This window comes from Chelonia mydas, chromosome 7 (genome assembly GCF_015237465.2).
Source record: "Chelonia mydas isolate rCheMyd1 chromosome 7, rCheMyd1.pri.v2, whole genome shotgun sequence".
NCBI classification, from domain to species: Eukaryota; Metazoa; Chordata; order Testudines; family Cheloniidae; genus Chelonia; species Chelonia mydas.
In genome coordinates, this window is record NC_057853.1 from 122,492,213 (window position 1) to 122,511,055 (window position 18,843).

At 63.7% G+C, this 18,843-nt stretch overlaps 1 protein-coding gene across 3 annotated transcripts; it reads left to right on the top strand.

Annotated features, from left to right (window-relative positions):
- Nucleotides 1-3,886: 3,886 nt before the first annotated feature.
- ZFYVE27 (zinc finger FYVE-type containing 27) lies at nt 3,887-16,388 on the top strand. 3 transcript variants are annotated; one of them, XM_037905068.2, is made up of 12 exons: nt 3,887-4,020; nt 4,658-4,855; nt 4,955-5,025; nt 5,638-5,824; nt 7,594-7,689; nt 9,436-9,548; nt 10,343-10,485; nt 10,629-10,700; nt 11,304-11,448; nt 12,175-12,221; nt 13,258-13,339; nt 14,635-16,388. In XM_037905068.2, the coding sequence occupies exons 2-12, from the start codon at nt 4,659-4,661 to the stop codon at nt 14,697-14,699; spliced, it is 1,218 nt and encodes a 405-aa protein (XP_037760996.1). In that variant the 5' UTR covers nt 3,887-4,020; nt 4,658; the 3' UTR covers nt 14,700-16,388. The 3 variants fall into 3 exon arrangements, with proteins under 3 accessions (XP_037760996.1, XP_037760997.1, XP_043407539.1); XM_043551604.1 differs by having other exon boundaries at nt 3,920-4,003; nt 4,606-4,855; XM_037905069.1 differs by lacking the exon at nt 4,658-4,855 and having other exon boundaries at nt 3,914-4,020.
- Nucleotides 16,389-18,843: the final 2,455 nt, after the last annotated feature.

Genomic DNA, 18,843 nt, shown 5'->3' on the forward strand with positions numbered 1-18,843 from the left:
ACAATTAATCACACTGTTAAACAATAGAATACAAATTGAAATTTATATTTTTGGATGTTTTTCTACATTTTCAAATATATTGATTTCAATTACACCACAGACTACAAACTGTACAGTGCTCACTTTATACTATTTTCTATCACAAATATTTGCACTGTAAAAATGATAACAGAAATAGTATTTTTCAATTCACCTCATACAAATACTGTCGTGTGATCTCTTTATCATGAAAGTGCAACTTACAAATGTAGATTTTTTTTGTTACATAACTGCACTGAAAAACAAAACAATGTAAAACTTTAGCGCCTACAAGTCCACTCAGTCCTACTGCTTGTTCAGCCAATCGCTCAGACAAACAAGTTGGTTTACATTCGCAGGAGATAATGCTGCCTGCTTCTTATTTACCATGTCATCTGAAAGTGAGAACAGGCATTTGCATGGCACGTTTGTAGCCGGCATCATAAGGTATTCACATGCCAGATATGCTAAACATTCAAATGCCTCTTTACATGTCGGCCACCATTCCAGAGGACATGCTTCCATGCTGATGATGTTCATTAATTAAATTTGAGACTGAACTCCTTGGGGGAGAATTGTTCGTCCCCTGCTCTGTTTGACCCGCATTCTGCCAGATATCTCATGTTACAGCCGTCTCGGGTGATGACCCAGCACATGTTGTGCATTTCAAGAACACTTTCACAGCAGATTTGACAAGACACAAAGAAGGTACCAATGTCAGATTTCTAAAGACAGCTACAGCACTCGACCCAAGGTTTATGAATCTGAAGTGCCTTCCAAAATCTGAGAGGTGTGGCGCATGCTTTCAGAAGTCTTAAAAGAGCAACACTCCGATGCGGAAACTACAGAGCCCGAACCACCAAAAAAGAAAATCACCCTTCTGCTGGTGGCATCTGACTCAGATGATGAAAATCAACATGCGTCGGTCCGCTCTGCTTTGGATCATTATTGAGCAGAACCTGTCATCAGCATGGAAACATGTCCCCTGGAACGGTGGTTGAAGCATGAAGGGACATATGAACCTTTAGCGCATCTGGCACGTAAATATCTTGTGACGCCGGCTACAACAGTGCCTGTTCTCACTTTCAGGTGACACTGTAAACAAGAAGCGGGCCACATTATCTCCTGCAAATTGTAACCAAACTTGTTGGTCTGAGCGATTGGCTCAAGTAGGACTGAGTGGACTTGTAGGCTCTAAAGTTTTACATTGTTCTATTTTTAAATGCAGTTATTTTTTTGTACATAATTTGACATTTGTAAGTTCAACTTTCATGATACAGAGATTGCCCTACAGTGCTTGTATGAGGTGAATTGAAATACACTATTTCTATTGTTTTTTACAGTGCAAATATTTGTATTAAAAATAAATAGAAAGTGAGCACTGTACACTGTATTCTGTGTTGTAATTGAAATCAATATATTTGAGAATGAGGAAAACATCCAAAATATTTCAATCAATGGTATTCTATTATTGTTTAACAGTGCGATTAAGCGCAATTAATTTTTTTAATCGCTGGAGAGCCCTAGTTTCAACCTGTTTGCCGGATACTGAAGTCAGGCTCACCAGCCTGTCATTGCTGGGGTCACCTCTGGAGCCTTTTTGAAAAATGGGTGTCCCATTAGCTCTCCGCCAGTCACCTGGTCCAGAGGCTGATTGAAGCGATAGGTTACACACCACAATTAATAATTCTGCAATTTCACATTTTAGTTCCTTCAGAACCCTTGGGTGAATCCCATCTGGTCCTGGGGACGTAGAGGATGGTTCTAGACTATTCTCAGTGGTAGAAGAGGACAGGACAAGGAGTAATAGTCTCAAGTTGCAGTGGGGGAGGTTTAGGTTGGATATTAGGAAAAACTTTTTCACTAGGAGGGTGGTGAAGCACTGGAATGTGTTACCTAGGGAGGTGGTGGAACCTTCTTCCTTAGAGGTTTTTAAGGGCCAGCTTGACAAAGCCCTGGCTGGGATGATTTAGTTGGGGATTGGTCCCGCTTTGAGCAGGGGTGGGACTAGATGACCTCCTGAGGTCCCTTCCAATCCTGATATTCTATGATTCTATGCTGTTTATCAGTTTGTTCCAAACCCTCCTCTAGTGACCCCTCAATCTGGGACAGTTCCTCAGATTGTCACCTAAAAAGACTGGCTCAGGTGTGGGATTCTCCCTCGCACCCTCAGCCGTGAAGGCCAATGCAAAGAATTCATTTAGTTTCTCCGCAATGGCCTTGTCGTCCTTGAGTGCTCCTTTAGCACTGTGATCCCCCAGTGGCTGTTTGTCAGGCTTCCGGCTTCTGAAGTACTTAACATTTTTTTGAGTCTTTTGCTCGTTGCTCTTCCAGCTCTTTGTTGGCCTCTCATATTATACTTTTAAAACTATCAGCGGATGTCTGGAACACAGCTAGAAAGTCCTTGCTTCACACAAAACCCAGAAAGTTACAGCATGCTTGGCCCATTCTGGTTACCCAGAGCCCCAGCCAAGTGGTGTCCACCCTTGCCTCCTGCTCTGTCCCTCTGTTCAAATTCCCAGGCCTGTCCCAGCTGGCCCCTCCTCAGCCCTTTGTCCAGCTGGTCACACCCGGCTGGCTTCCTGCAAGGGCGGGACCTTGATGGTCCGTAGCTGCTAGGTACCAAATGTCCCAGTGATTGGATTTGCCATTGTCTTCATGGGCCCCCCATAGACCTGGGCCCCCAAACCAGAGACAGCCAGGCGACAGTCCCACCTCTGTTGTAGCCTGCCCAGCAGCCCGAGACTAAACTGCCTTTTCCCACCACCTACTTATCCATGCAGCAACTAGGGGAAACCGAGGCACACCCAGTTTTCATACAAAATAATACAGGAAATGTCCACTCCATCACAACAAGCACTTACACAATTTGTCACCGCTTAGTTGTCTGCTGCATGTGATGTAATTGAATAGGACTCTTTCCACCTCTACTTTATCGACTTATAGCCTCTCCCCCTCACTAGGACATAGAGAATCCCCGTTAATAGATCCCCCCTAAGGGACGCCTCTGTTGGGACCGTGTGCTCCTCTGTGCCTGTCAGCTTCCCCCAGGCCTTAGTGCAAAAACTGCTCTACGGCCCTTTTTTTTCCATGCCAGCGATCTGGGTCCGGCTTGGTTTAGGTGGAGCCCGTCCTTTCTGCTCAGGCTCCTCCTTTCCCCGAAGATTCCCCTGTCCCCTATAACCCTGAATCCCTCCGCCCCAAACCCGCATGTGACCCCGCCCCGAGCCCTGTGCTCTGCCGGCGGGCTCGCCCTGCGCTCGGCGCTGGAACCATTCACGGGGGCCGGTATTTCCCCAAAGGGAGCGGGGACACCTCTGCGCCTGCCCGCGGCCCCCGCCTGTGGGGGGCCAGCCCGAGCCCGAGCCCTCCTCCCCCCCCACTGGCGCCCGGGGCCGGCCCAAGGACCCCCAGCCGCTCAGGGCTGGCCCCAGACCCCCTGCCCACAGCCCCCAGCGCCCGCCCCTGCGGCCCCCACCGGGGGTTCGCGCCCCTGCGCTGCCCGCCCACGCGGGGAGCCGCCGGAGCCCGCCCGCTGCCCCCAGTGCCGGGCTGGCGTCGCCACTCGCCGCCCCCGCACCTGCCGCCATGCCCCGCCAGGGGTCCCACCCCACGCTTTCGGCAGTGGGGGGCGGGGCCAGGGCCTGGGAGGGGGCGGGTCGGTCTGGGCTCTGGGGGCGGGGCCTGGCCTGGGAGTGGGGGGGCAGGGGCTGGGAGGGGGCGGAGTCAGTCTGGGCTCCCGGGGCGGGGCCGGGCAGTGGGGGGCGGGGCCAGGGCCCGGGAGGGGGCGGGTCGGTCTGGGCTCCCGGGGCGGGGCCTGGCCTGGTAGCGGGGGCGGGGCCTCCTGGCAAGACCCGCCCCCGCGCTCCCGATTGGCTGTCGGGGGCAATGGGCGGGTCCGGCGGGTCACGTGCTGAGGAAGCAGCGCCGCCAGTCCCGGCGCTGGCCCCGGAAGCGGACGCTGCGGTCCCAGGGCGGGGCCCGGCCGGGGGCTCCGGCCAGGTGAGAGGGCCCGCCCCCCCCCGAGTCTGGGGGGCACCGGCGGGGGCGGCGGGGCCGGGAGGAGGGGGCGGGGCTGGCAGGGGGCGGCGGGCCGGGAGTGGGGGGGGCTGGCAGGGGGGGCACCGGCGGGCCGGGAGGAGGGGGCGGGGCTGGCAGGGGGCTGACGGGGTGTGGGACCCCCGGCCCCCAAGACGCGGCGGGCACCGGCCCTGGCCCCGGCCCCCTGTCTGGTCTCCCGCCCGCGGAGCCGACCCCGCTCCGGACCCGGGAGCTCGGTCTCCAGGCCGCCGTGGGGCTGGGGGGGGGCCTCCCCCCTGGCAGGGGGGCTCTGGGCTGCGGCCGCCTCGGGCCTGTCTCGTGCGCGCGCGGCGGGGGCTGCGGGGGGGCTGCCGCCAGGGCGGTGCCCGAGTCCCTCTGCCCCTCGGCCGGGGGGCTGCCTCCTGCGCCCCTGGGCTGGCTCTGCCCGGCTGGCTGCCCCGGGCCATGGCCCCCTCTGCAGGGTGCTCCCCCCACGGGGGGCCCGGGGGCGCCCTGCCCCGGAACCGCCCGCGTCCCGCAGCCCCCGAGTGTCTCCCCCCGGCACCCCCGGCGGGCAGCGCGGCCCGGGCCGGCGGCGGGGGCTGACTCCTGTGTGCAGCATGCAGGTGACGGAGCGCGAGGCTGCGGGGCAGGGACTGGAGGGGGGCCCTGCCCAGCCCGATGCCCAGATGGAGTCGCCCGGCCCCCCCAAGTCCCCGGCCTTCGACCTCTTCAGCCTGGTCCTGTCCTCCAAGCGGCTGGAGATGTACCTGGAGCCCCTGGGGGACGCCTGGGAGGGGATCCACTTCCTGCTAAGGTAGGGGCTGTGCCCGGGCTCTCGGCATCGCCTGCGGGTGGGGGGCTGCCTCTGGCTCCGGCACGGGTGGCAGCCACTAACCTGGGCTCTGCCCTGCAGGTGGCAGATGCCTCTGTGCTCGCTGCTCACCTGCCTGGGCCTCAACTTCTTGCTGCTCACCCTGACTGAAGGTGAGGGGTCACGGGGGGGGTGGGGACGTGGTGGCGGGGATGGGGAGCAGGCTGGTGGGGGGGAGGACGGGGTGGCGGGGGCTGGGGCTGGGGAGCAGGCTGGTGGGGCAGGGGAGGACGGGGTGGCGGGGGCTGGGGCTGGGGAGCAGGCTGGTGGGGGGGAGGACGGGGTGGCTGGGGCTGGGGAGCAGGCTGGTGGGGCAGGGGAGGACGGGGTGGCGGGGGCTGGGGATGGGGAGCAGGCTGGTGGGGGGGAGGACGGGGTGGCGGGGGCTGGGGATGGGGAGCAGGCTGGTGCGGGGGAGGACGGGGCGGCGGGGGCTGGGGATGGGGAGCAGGCTGGTGGGGCAGGGGATGTCCTGGCGGCGGGGGCTGGGGATGGGGAGCAGGCTGGTGGGGCAGGGGATGTCCTGGCAGGTGGGTGGGGGATGGGGAGTAGGCTGGTGGTGGGGTGGCAGGGGGCGGGATGGGTGGGGGGCTGGGCAGGTGAGCATGGCTGAGGGGAGGGGCTGCAAGCATGGGGCTGGAACTGGCTCATGCCCTGGGGCACAGCTGGGAGTGTGGCCGGTTCTGCTCCGGCCTGGGGGCCCTGATGTGGCCTGGCTCTTCCAGCTGCCTGGTTCTCGCTGTGCGCACTGCTGGTCCTGGTGCCCGCCCTGCTGGGCTACCTGCAGGAGGCCTGCCGGGCCCGCCGGCCGGCGCCGGAGCTGGCCCGCCAGAGGTACCACAGCGTCCGGCGCGAGGACCTGCAGCAGGTGCGGCTGGCGCGGCATGAAGCCGTCACTGAGGTGAAGAGATTGTAAGTGCTGGGGCCCTACAGGGTGGGGTGGGGCAGGGCCCTACGGGGTGGGGTGGGGCGTGGCCGGGCAGGGCTCTCAGGGACTCCAGCTTGGGGGTGAGACACCCGACACCCCCACCCCTCCCCGCCAGGGCTCAGGCCTGTGGAGTGGAGGCAGGGAGAGGCTGAGAGAACTGGGGTTATTTAGTCTGCAGAAGAGAAGAGTGAGGGGGGATTTGATAGCAGCCTTCAACTACCTGGAGGGGGGTTCCAAAGAAGATGGAGCTCGGCTGTTCTCAGTGGTGGCAGATGACAGAACGAGGAGCAATGGTCTCAAGTTGCGGTGTGGGAGGTCTAGGTTGGATATTAGGAAACCCTATTTCATGAGGAGGGTGCTGAAGCACTGGAATGGTTACCTAGTGTCACGGAATCACCGATCGTGCCCACTCTTGGCCCCGTGTGGTCCGTGGCAGGGTGCCCTTTCAGTGAGACAGCCCTTCTAGGGGGCCCACTCTTTCTCGGGGTTAAGCCCCTCCTCCTCCTGGATCCACACCTCTCGGAGCTTTAGCACCCCTGTCTCTGCTGTGGGCCCCCTCGGGTTGTCCCCTCACTCTGGACCCCCCAGGGCCTCCACCCCACAAAGGGGACGATTCCCCCTGTTCTCTACACCGGAGCGACTCTCAGCCAGCATAAAACAGGAGGTTTATTGAGCGTTGAACACAGCCCAGGAAACTCTCAGGACCTGAGGCCTGGCCTCCCTCAGCACAGGACATCCAAGTCTCCCTGCACCCAGGGGGGCTCTGCCTGCTCCCTCCCTCCAGCCCAGAGCTCCCCTGCTTCCCTGCTGGGCATCTGTTAGCACCGGCCCCAAGCCCCCTCTGTCCATTGTCTTCTTTCCAGGTAAACAGGGTCGTAAACAGGGTCGCCTGGACCCCTCTCCTCTCGTCTGCCCTCGGGTCCTGGGGCTTCTCTCTTCACAGCCCTTGTTCTCCTGCTGGCCAGAACCAGCTGCCACTGAGCGGGGCCCCCGGGTCACCAGGCCATCGGCCGGGGTCCTCAGTTCCCTGGCTGGTCCTCTGGAACAACAAGCTCCCTCTTCCGTCACCTTGTTAAACCGGTAACCCCCAGGGAAACTGAGTCCCACTCCCTCTGCATGCAAACCATAGGAAAACCAAGGGGGGGGGGGAACCCCTAGGAAGCAAGGAAACCAGGAATCTCCCCCACTTCCTCACACCTAGGGAGGTGGTAGAATCTCCTTCCTTAGAGGTTTTTAAGGCCTGGCTTGACCAAGTCCTGGCTGGGATGGTTTAGTTGGGGATTGGTCCTGCTTTGAGCAGGGGGTTGGACTAGAACCTCCCGAGGTCTCTGATATTCGATGACTCCGTTCCGTAACTGCCCGCCACTGGGCAGGGTCCCCGCCAGACAGGTCCTGGGGTGGCTGGGCCCTGCTCGGCAGCCTCTGGCTCTGAGCAGTGGGGCAGCCCCAGGGCTGTCTCTATAGTCCCAGCATTTGCTGAGCCTAGCGGTGCCCCCGGCCTGGCCCTTCCTGGCTGTGTCAGGCTGAGACAGTCCCCAGGAGCCCTGCAAGGTGCCCCTGTGCTGCTGGGCCCGGCGCAGGCGAGGGGCTGCCCAGCTCAGCGACAGGCAGGGGCTGGGTTCAGTTCCTGGCTGTGGGCCCCGCTGGGGAGGATGGGACGCGTGTCCTACGTGGGGTGGGGTGAATCCATGGCCTGGGTGGCTGGGTACATGCCCGGGGTGGGCACCCCCTGATGCTCCCGTTTCTTCCCCAGCCTGATCCACCTGGAGGGCTTCCTGAGCTGGCTGTGCTATGCCTGCGAGGGGGCGTACCGTGTGCTGCACTGGGAGACCCCCGCCCTGTCGTCCCAGTGAGTCTGCCCCTCCCCCCCCCCCCCGCCCCCAGGGGCTTTCTCCTCTGGTCCTTTCTGCTGCAGGGGCTGGCTGGGGACCCCCGGAGAGGTTGCAAACCCAGCCAGTGAGCCAGGCACCTGGTGCCCAGTGTGTCTGGGAGGAAGGGAGGTGTCCAGGTTGGCTCCCCTGTGTTTCGGGGGGTGGGGGTGGACTCTGGGCATGGAAGAGTCATGGAGCAGGTCCTCAAGGAATCAATTCTGAAGCACTTAGAGGAGAGGAAAGTGATCAGGAACAGTCAGCATGGATTCACCAAGGGCAAGTCATGCCTGACTAATCTAATTGCCTTCTATGATGAGATAACTGGCTCTGTGGATGAGGGGAAAGCGGTGGACGTGTTGTTCCTTGACTTTAGCAAAGCTTTTGACACTGTCTCCCACAGTATTCTTGCCAACAAGTTAAAGAAGTATGGGCTGGATGAATGGACTAGAAGGCGGATAGAAAGCTGGCTAGATTGTCGGGCTCAACGCGTAGTGATCAATGGCTCCATGTCTAGTTGGCAGCCGGTGTCAAGTGGAGTGCCCCAGGGGTCGGTCCTGGGGCCGGTTTTGTTCAATATCTTCATAAATGATCTGGAGGATGGTGTGGATTGCACCCTCAGCAAGTTTGCAGATGACACTAAACTGGGAGGAGAGGTAGATACGCTGGAGGGTAGGGATAGGATACAGAGGGACCTAGACAAATTGGAGGATTGGGCCAAAAGAAATCTGATGAGGTTCAACAAGGACAAGTGCAGGGTCCTGCACTTAGGATGGAAGAATCCCATGCACCGCTACAGACTAGGGACCGAGTGGCTTGGCAGCAGTTCTGCAGAAAAGGACCTAGGGGTTACAGTGGACGAGAAGCTGGATATGAGTCAGCAGTGTGCCCTTGTTGCCAAGAAGGCCAATGGCATTTTGGGATGTATATGTAGGGGCATTGCCAGCAGATCGAGGGACGTGATCATTCCCCTCTATTCGACACTGGTGAGGCCTCATCTGGAGTACTGTGTCCAGTTTTGGGCCCCACACTACAAGAAGGATGTGGAAAAATTGGAAAGAGTCCAGCGGAGGGCAACAAAAATGATTAGGGGTCTGGAACACATGACTTATGAGGAGAGGCTGAGGGAACTGGGGATGTTTAGTCTTCAGAAGAGAAGAATGAGGGGGGATTTGGTAGCTGCTTTCAACTACCTGAAAGGGGGTTCCAAAGAGGATGGCTCTAGACTGTTCTCAAGTGGTAGCAGATGACAGAACAAGGAGTAATGGTCTCACGTTGCAGTGGGGGAGATTTAGGTTGGATATTAGGAAAAACTTTCACTAGGAGGGTGGTGAAGCACTGGAATGCGTTACCTGGGGAGGGGGTGGAATCTCCTTCCTTAGAGGTTTTCAGGGTCAGGCTTGACAAAGCCCTGGCTGGGATGATTTAGTTGGGGATTGGTCTTGCTTTGAGCAGGGGGTTGGACTAGATGACCTCCTGAGGTCCCTTCCAACCCTGATATTCTATGATTCTATGCAGCTGTAGGGGGATGGTTGTGACAGCCTGTGCGAGGGTGGGGGTGTACACTGTGGAGACACGGCCTGGGGACATGGGGGAGGTACATACGCTGGGTACGTGGAACGGTGGGAGAGGTGCTGGGGGCTGCGTACGCGTGGCACGGGGTGCGTAAGCTAGGCGTGTGGCCAAGGCGCTCCTGCTATCCTGAGCCCTGTACCCTCCTTGCCCAGGTTCTATGGGGCGCTGCTGGGCTCCCTCTGTGTCCTGTACTTGCTGCCCTTCTGCTGGGTCCTCGCCCTGCTCAACAGCACCCTCTTCCTGGGGAACGCCGAGTTCTACCGAGGTGAGAGCCCCCCGAGGGCGCCCATGGGCTCTGGGGGCAGCAGTGGGTCTGACTGGCTGCCAGGGGACAAGTGCCAACTGGAGACCCACAAGCACCCCCCTCCTGGCTGGGCCCATGCAGGTTCCCCCTGGGTCTGACTCTTCCCATAGCTACAGCTGCCAGGTTCATCCCTGCTGCCATCCTCCCCGCTGCCCCTCTGCTCTGGGGTCCCCTGTGCCCTCTGTTCCAGGTTCCCGCTGCCCCTTTGGTCCAAGGATCCTGGCTGTGGCAGTAGCTGCTGCTTGGTCCTTCAGGGGGTGACGCCGCAGCCTGGCACCCAACGAGGTCGGTGTGAGGGCAGCCGCTGGCCCTGGGCTCAGACCACTAGCGCCCGAGATGCCATCCTGTCCCCTCTGCCAAGCTAGGGACTCGCTTGGCCCCTCACCGCAGGATCGGCCCCTGGGCTGCCCCGGTACCGACCAGATCCGTGGCCCAGAGAGACCGAGCATCTCCCCGGGTCCCCTCCCTGAGTCGGGGAGCTGGTGGCGGGAGTGAGTGCTAGCCGGGACTCTGCCGGGGGAGGGCTGCCTGCACGTGGAATGGCAGGTCTGGGTGGGGCCCTGCTGTCCCAGCCAGCCCCTGTGCGCTGCGGGGCAGGAGGGGCAGCGGCTGCCCCTCGGCACCATGGGAACTGCTGCTAGGGCCTGGATGATGGCTGGGCTGGGCCCTGCCTCGGGGTGGGAGCTCTGGGCCCCGCCTGGGGGAGGCTGGCATGCTCCAGGTGTGTCCCGCCCCGACGCCCCCTCTCTCCCCAGTGCTGCTGGAGCTCAAGGCTGCGATGGAGCAACGCCTCGGCCCCAAGCCCCTCGCCAGCACCCTGGAGCCGGCGGAGCCCGACGCAGGAGCAGAGGGGGGCAGCTCCCTGGTGGATCGGACCCCCACGCCCACGAGCACCGAGGTGAGCTGCTTCCCGGCCCCCATCCGGAGCCTGGTCCCTGTGCTGCCCGGGGCCCTGCCCACGGCCCTGGCTTCCCTGGGCTGCCCCTGCCGCTCCCTCCCCGGGAGGGCAGGGCCATAGTGACTGGGCCTGTATCCTGGCAGGACCTCACGCCCGGCAGCGTGGAGGAAGCAGAGGAGGCAGAGCCTGACGAGGAGTTTAAAGACGCTATTGAGGTGCGTACCCAGCGGGGCGGGTGAGGGTGGGGGGCTCCCCACACACCTGGGTGCAGGTGGGCATTGCGTTGAGCGGTGTACCCCCTTGGGCGGCCACTGGAGGGCACCGGTGAGTGAGAGCCGGACAGGGATTCTCACTTTCCCCCTTAGAATGAGAGGGGCTGGATGTGGGGGGGGGTCCTGCTCCCGGCCCTTCCCCACGCCCTGGCACGTGCTGCCCGTGTGCCAGGCAGGCAGAGCCTAGTGCTGCCGTCTCTGCCTCGGGGAGAAGCTGGGGGTCCATGGCTGTCCCAGACGGGGGCGGGGGGGGGCCTGACACTGGGCGTTCTGTTGCTACTGCGTCTCCTCTCTTCTCTCCACGCGGCGGGAGAAGGAGACCCAGGCGCTGGCCATGGTGAGTACCAGGCGGGGCTGGCGCTCGGCCGGGTGCTGGGGATGGGGGTGGCACCTGCAGAGCGCGGCCCTTGTGTCCCTGGAGCGGAACCAGGCCGAGCGCCCCCACCAGCTCCTGCCCCGTGGCCGCGGGAGGCTCGGTCAGGGCGAGCTCTGTGCCCAGCCGGGTCCCCAGGGAGCAGCCCCCGGCTGAGTTGGGCTCTCCGGCAGGAGGACGACGACGTCTCCCAGTGCTCCGCCGAGTTCGACATCGGCCTCCCGGACAGCAGCGTCATGAGCAAGAACGAGGTGATCCGCAGCAAGGTGTCGCGGCTGACCGAGCGGCTGCGCAAGCGCTATCCCAGCAATAACTTCGGTAGGGGTGGCGTGGGGGAGGGGGGGGTGGGCTGGTGAACGCCGGCAGGGCAGGGGGGCGCAGCTGAGTGCCAGCCTGGCAGGAGGGGCTGCCGAACGCCGGCTTGGTGAGACAGCCCCTCCCCTGCCTGTGTCTGTCAGGGGCGGGGCTGGGCTGGGGGTGGCGGGCTGTTGCTGCCCCGGGGGAGCTGGGGATGGGCACTGGCTGGGTTTTGCTGTCTGGGTGCCAGGTCGGCCCGGCCCTGAGCCATGCTGTGGGCAGTGGGGGGCTCCCCCATGGGTAATGGGAGCCCACAGCCCAGGCTGCCAGAGGGATGCTTGGTGCCCCCTGCAGGGCCCTGCCAGCTGGAGCTCTGGCCTCTGCAGCCAGGCTGGAGCCCCCGGGAGATCCCCTGAGCCAGGGCTCCTGCTGGCCTGGACCTGGGGCTCCGAGCTGGGTCCCCACTCTCCTGGGCGACAGCAACGGGCACGTGGCCGTGGGAGCTCAGGGTGCGGGCGGCTGCTGCTTCCAGAGCCGGGGCATTCCCAGGAGCGCCAGGCAGCTCCGGGGGAGGCTGTGCAGACAGCAGAGAAGCTGGTCTCTGCGCTGAGGCTGCCTTGGGCCAGGGCATTGCCTTGGCCCCTGGGGCGCAGGGACTGGGCCAGGCTGAGTTCCCACATCCCCCCTGCTGCAGGCGGTTCAGCCCCAGGCAGTGCCCAGCCTGACCCCTCGCTCTGTCTCCTCTAGGGAGCTGCACCCGCTGCGCAGCCACCTTCTCCGTGCTCAAGAAGAGGGTGAGTCCTGCCTGCTTCCCACCCGCTCCCATCTTGCCAGCTCCGCTGTGGGTCTCTCTGGGCCCTGGCCTGGCTGGCTCAGTTGGGCAGTAGTGGGGCCTCCTGGCCACCCCGTGCCCTGGGCTGTTGGTGCGTGGGTCGGCTCCTTGAACCTGCCAGCACCAGCGCTGCTTGCAGGCCTTGCTCTCCGGACAGTCAGTGACAGGCACCCGCCATCCCCCGCGTGTCCCGCCACAGGGCCCAGCCGCCGTTCCCTGCCTGGCACTTGGCCCAGGCTGCCGCTTGCCTGACCCCGCAGGGTCTGGGGTGAGACAGTGTGAGAATAAGCCACGTTTAGGGTCAGGGAGGAGCCCAGCCATGGGACGTGAGGACCCTGGCACCAGAGCCCGCACTTGGCCCCTGCTGGGTGAGAGCCCCTCTCTGGCTTCTTGTCCTCACGCACCTGGGTTCAGCTGCACCCCAGACAGCGAAAAGGGACTGGTCTTAGGTCAGGTCTTTGCTGGTGAATTAGCTGGCCCCAGCTGCATGGTCTGGGGAGTGAAATTCACCCCCCTGCCGACCTAGGCCCTGGTGTAGACAGCGTCGGGCTGCCGCTTGGGGAGGTGGGCTACGCTCCGTGCTGGACTGCGTGTCTATGCTGCAGCGCCAGCTCGGCCCCTTTGTAGCGTTGACGTCACCACGCTGGGACGACCCCCCCTGGTCTCCCCTGCAGCCTGACCCGCACTGTGCCCTGACTGCGCCCGCTGTGCCAGACCATAGTGCCGTGCCCAGACAGAGGGGCACGTCCCCCCGCCTGCCGCGTCTCTGTCCGAGGGACAGCGGTTAGCCTGCAGGCAGCTCGGCCCTGCGGGACCTTCCTTGGCACTCAAGGTGGGTGCCAGAGCCAGGCGATCTCCGTAGCCTGGGTGCCCTCAGCAGGTCCTTGGGTCACAGCCCCCCGGGGACAGTCTCCAGCAACCCCTGCCCTGCCCCCGACAGGCAATCGCCTGCCTTCCCCCCGGGGGGGCTGCACACTGACCGGCGTCTCTCTCCCCAGCGGAGCTGCAGTAACTGCGGCAACAGCTTCTGCTCCCGCTGCTGCTCCTACAAAGTCCCCAAATCCTCCATGGGAGCCACAGGTGAGTGGGTGCAGGTGGGGGGGCCTCTCTTGCTCCTGGCGACTCCAGCCCCGGCCTGTCCCAGCAGGGGGCGCTGTGGGGAGGGGGGCAGGGCACTGGCGGGGGGGGCCTCCTGGTGACTCCAGCCCCGGCCTGTCCCAGCAGGGGGCGCTGTGGGGAGGGGGGCAGGGCACTGGGGGGGGGCCTCCCGGCGACTCCAGCCCCGGCCTCGCCCAGGCAGTGGGGTGGCAGCAGTGCATCGGCGCTCAAGTAGGGATACCAACTTTCTAACTGCAGAAAACCAGCTCCCTTGCCCCGCCCCTGCCCTGCCCCTTTGAGGCCCCCCTGCAACCCCCCTCCCTCCATTGCTTGCTCTCCCCCACCCTCACTTGCTTTCACTGGGCTGGCTCGGGGTTGGGGTGCAGGAAGGGTGAGGGCTCCAGCTGGGGCTGCAGGCTCTGGGGTGGAGCTGGGGGATGAGAGGTTTGGGGTGCAGGAGGGGGCTCTGGGCTGGGGCAGGGGGTTGGGGGGCAGGAGGGGCTGCAGGCTTCGGCAGGGGCGGAGGGGTTTGGCATGCGGGAGGGGGTTCCAACCTGGGGCAGGGGTGCGGGGTGCAGCTCCCAGTCGGCGGAAGGGAAGCTCCCTGGCTCCGCGCCGCTCCTGAAAGCAGCCGCCAGGTCCCCGCAGCCCCTAGGCGCAGTGCATGCTGCCTGTACCTGCAGGCACTGTCCCCGCAGCTCCCATTGGCCACGGTTCCCAGCCAATGGGAGCTGCGGAGCTGGTGCTCGGGGCTGGGGGCACATGTGGAGCCACGGTGGCTGCCCCTATGCCTAGGGGCCGGACATGCCGGCGGCTTCTGGGAGCTGTGCGGAGCCAGGGCTGGCAGGGAGCCTCCCTGAGCCCCGCTGCCCCCCGACCAGACTTTTACCAGCCTGGTCAGCTGCCAGTCTCTTTTCGACAAAACCGGACACCGGGCCGCCCTAGCGCTTGGGAGCGTGCAGCGGCGATTGCTGGCTCCTCTCCCTTTGCGCTCTGGTGCGGGAGGGGCTCTGCTGGGGGCCATGGTGCAGCCAATCTCGGGCAGGCTGGGGAGGGGACAGGTCTCTGCTACCTGGGAATGATGGGGAGGGTCTCTGGGCGGGATGGAAGTGATGGGATGTGGGGGGTGCAGTGATGGGGCATGGGGGTTGGTGTTGGGGGTGGTTGGATGGTGATGGGGGTCTTTGAGAAGGGCGATGGGCAGTGATGGGGGACTATGGGGGTTGGGTTTCTGGGGGGGCAATGGGGTGGATCTCTGACAGCTCCTTTCCTTCCAGCCCCAGATGCCCAGAGGGAGACGGTGTTCGTTTGCTCGTTGTGTAACCAGGTTCTCGTCAAGTGAGCGGAGCCCCCAGCGGGGGCGTCTCCGGCTGCCTGTCCCTGCTGCTCTGGGCAGGAGAGCGCCAGGATCCTGCGTCGCTGAGTCCCCCCGCCGGCCCATGGCACTGGGTGGCTGCGTGGGCCCCACTGCTCTGTTCCCTGGAGCTTTGCTGTGGGGTCCCGACTGGGGCAGGGGACTGAGGCCAGCCACCCCTCCTCTCTGCTCTGGGGCAGTGCCTCAGGGGCCTTGGCAGGTCAGGGTGACTGTCAGGGGTTTGCAAAGCCAGAGGGGTAACCGTATGCACAGTGCCCTGTGCTAGCTAAGTCCCCCACAGCCTGCCCCGGGGCTCGGAGCAGACCCTCCTTGCCCCCCAGTAGAGTAGAGGGCCTGGCGTGGGGTGGCTCTCGGCTTGCACTCTGCATGCTGGGCTGCTGGCTTTGCCCACAGCGGTGGGTGCTGGTTCCACTCCCGTCACCTGGGGCCACAGCACCCCCCTGCTCTGCTGCCGCCCTGCCCCATGGAATCTGGGCAAAGGCTTCACCCCCCATGGCCCTGGGGGGCTCCTCTCTCAGCAGGGGGGGTTGGGTGGGGGCTGGAAGCACTGCAGGGCCAGGGCGGAGCGAGGGTCTCACGGGCAGGGCGAGGCCCACCCCCACCGCCCGTTCTGCGCTGACCCCTGCGTACGTGGGCGTTACTGTGTGTGTAGCTGGGGCTGGCTCCTGTGTCCCCCTGTGAGGGATCGCGGGGCCCCTGCAGGCCCCCTGGGCTGCACACGCCCTGCTGGGGTAGTCGGCACCTGCTCTACTGGGGAGGGGGCCTCCCTGCTGCCCGGTGAGCCGCTGGCAGCGGGCTCCAGCCTGGCCCTAGGGCAGCATCTGCCACGTGCAGGTCACGTGAAGCAGGGTTAAAAGGTGGGGGGGGGGGGGCTGCTGCGTGGAGACCTCCACCTGCTTCGTCCCATGGCAAACGCCCTGGACCGGCACCAAAGGTACGGGAGCAAGGAGAGCGCTTCACGCCTGGCCAGGCTGGCAGCCATGGGGCCCTTCCTTGGGCCCAACTCCCGGGTGCCAGGCGTAGCTGGAGCGAGAGGAGACCCGGGGTGGGGCAGAGGGGCTAGCCGGGCCGGTTGCTGCTGCTGTGCCAGGGTGTCCCCCTCTCTGCCCTGGGCTGCTCAGGAGCAGGGTGACCACGGCTGGGTCCCAGGAGACTGGGGGGGGGGCTGTCAGCGTGAAGCTCCCTTCAGCTTCTGTTCTGCCTATTCCCCCTCCCCCTGTCCTTAAGGACTCACAAGGGAGGGGGGATAGTCCAGCCCTCCCCGCCCCCAAGGCCCAGTGTCTGACTCTCCAGTTTGGGTTTATTAACTTCTGGCCCCACAGCCTGGGCCCGGTACCAGGGCGAGTCCTGGGGAGGGTGTGGTGTGAACGTGGCTCCTCTGTTTACACAACGGCAGCTTCCCCTCTGCTTCTCTTGCACCTGGTAAATGATGTGACTCACTTTCCCTGGCTGCGTCGGCACCAGTGAGAAACCACCTGTCCCGGTGGCCCTGGCCCTGGCCCTGGCCCGCTGGGCAGGTCCCTGCTCTGTGCCTCCAGCCCCCGGCCCTGGGTGAAGGCGGGGGAGCTCTGCGGAGGACTGTGCTGTTAGGACCAGGGACCCTAGTTTTCCATGATAACCCCACAATAAACATGACTCTGCATTTCTCTGCTGTTACGCTGACTCGCTGTGTGTGTTGCCCTGGCCCCAGGTGGGCGCCCTCGGCCGGATCCCGCAGGCTTGGGTACGGGGGTGCTGCAGAATGTTTTTATTCTCTCACAAAAGGTGAAAAGTCCAGATTCTCTGCAAACCCCAAATCTGTGTTTTCTGGGCCCAGCGGCTTGCTCGGACCCCTGGTTATTAGTCAAGGGGGGCTGGGGGGCTGGGCTGCCGTCTCCTTGCCAGGCGAGGGGGCTTGTGCAGAGCTGAGCGGTGCTGGTGCGGGCTGGGGGGGGTCTTCCCCTAGCACCTGTGTCTCTGGCTGGAGGGCAAGGGCCGCTTCCCAGGGTGCTGTGGTGGGGAGGGGGCTTTGCAAGCTCTGAAGGAGAGGAGCCTCCCCCCCCGCCCCCTTCTGCCAGCGTGGAGCTGGGGGTGAGGGCTGAATCCTGAGGTCTCTGCCTGCAGCCCCCTGGGTCCAGCAGAGAGACGCCCCAAGGGGAGCCAGGCGCCCCCAGGTTCCTTGCACTGCAGGGACTCAGCCAGCGGGTGACCGCAGGGGCGAGGAGGGGCTGGAACAGGCGCCGGGCCTCGGTTAGCACCGAGAGCAGGAAGTTACAGCCTGGCCCAGCTGGGTCCGGCCCAGGGCCCAGAGCTCGCGGCCCCTCTGTAGTCCCAGCCCAAAAGAGCTTCTCCCTCTGCCTCCAGCAGCCCCCACTTAACCCCCCTCCCCCTTTCTTCTCCAGCTGGTTGCACCCGGCTGGCTTCCGGTGCAGGGGGGGGTGCATGGGTGTTTCTTGCTAGGTGCCAAATGTCTGGGCAATTCGGTGGCCATTGTGTTCTGGGACTGTCCGTGGAGATGGGGCCCAGACAGCCCGGGGTCAGTCACACCTGGCTCTCTGCAAAGAGCAACCAACCTTCCCCCCACACCTAGTTACCCATGCAGCACGTAGGGGAAACTGAGGCACACAATATTCCTACAAAACATGAAAAATTCCCAGACTGTTCCCTCCCAAACTGGTGCATTCATTAGCCTTGTTCTGTGCCCTGCTACCCCCAAGCCTGGTGTGCCCCAGGCCCTGGTTCACAGGCTTGGCTCTAGCCCCAGCACAGGTCCCTCTCAGCCTGCCAGCCCCCGCCTTGCTGCTTCCTGTGACCTGCTGGAGCCGCGCTCCCTCCCCGGGGCGCCTCGTGTACAGCAAAGCACCCAGCTCTGTGCCGGGTGTAACCCCTGGAGCTGGGGAGGGGGCACCTGGCTGCATCGATGCTCCCGCAGGGCGCCCGGAGAAGGTGTTGCTGGAGTCCTGCCCAGAGCGGCCGATGCAGAGGTGGGGCAAAGGGGGCAGCTGGGGCTGTGGGGCCCTGGCCTGGTGCCCAGTGGGGGTGTCTGTGCCATGGGGACCTGCACAGGCCTTGGCATGGGCCAGTGGATGCTGATGGTGTCAGTGTTTCCGGGGGCAGGTGGCCCCAGCGCCAAGCGGGAGCAGAGTTCTAGGTCTGGCCTGTGGCCCCCACCTGCCTGTTCATTGGAGCCAACGTGTGAGGGAGACAGGGCTTGGGGTGGCTGCGTGGGTCAGCCCCCAGCTCCTGCCACAGCCCCCCAGATGGTGGTGTCCCTGGACTCAGCCGGTGTTTCCTGGCCTGGCGTGAGGCATCTGCCCCTTCCCCCTGCAGTGCCCACCTGGGTGCCAGGCCTGGCTGTGCGCGGGCCGGGCAGCTTTGGCACCGCGTGCTGGGGCAGCCGGGCTGTGCTAGGGCCAGGCCACAGTTGCTGTGTGATGCTGGGTGTTGGCAGGATCCTTGGGTGCCCACCGGCCGGGGCCTTGCCACAGAGCACAGAGATCTGCCCCCACCCTGCCAGCAGCCAGGTGCCCAGTGTGGGAGCCGCCTTGGCAGCACCCTCTGCCCGTGTCCCCGGTGCTCTGGGCCTGCCGCGTCTCTCCGGCTTGGGGGGGCAGGGCCATTGGGCAGGGGGCATTGTGGGGCCTGCAGGGCAGACGGCTGCAGAGCAGGGAGCCGAGCCGGCGGGGCGGGTGCCCTTTGCTGGCCAGGCCTTGTGCCCTCCTGTAGCCATGGGGTCCCCTGCTGGGGCCTTGCTGGGGGATGGGACCAACTCTGTGGGTGCTCAGGGCCTCAAGCACCCATGAAGAAGAACTAAGGGGTGCTCAGCACCCATGGGGCTGGCCAGGGCTGCTGCTCTGGTGGCCCTGGGGCTGGCCGCCAATCAGCTGGTGAGCGGGGCTGCCCGGCCACTTGCTCCTCTCTGCCCCCTTCCCCCCTCGCTGCCCTGAAGGCAGGAGGGGGCAGACAGGAGCAAGCGGAGGGGGTGGAGCCTGGATTCCCCCCTCCCCCGGGGCCACCCCACTGAGCAGGAGGGACAGGAGGGACCTGGCACCTGGGTTAACCTGCCCGACACACCGGAACTCGCAGGCTGGGATGGGGGGAGTCCCGTCCTGGGGGGTCTCTGGCAGGTGGG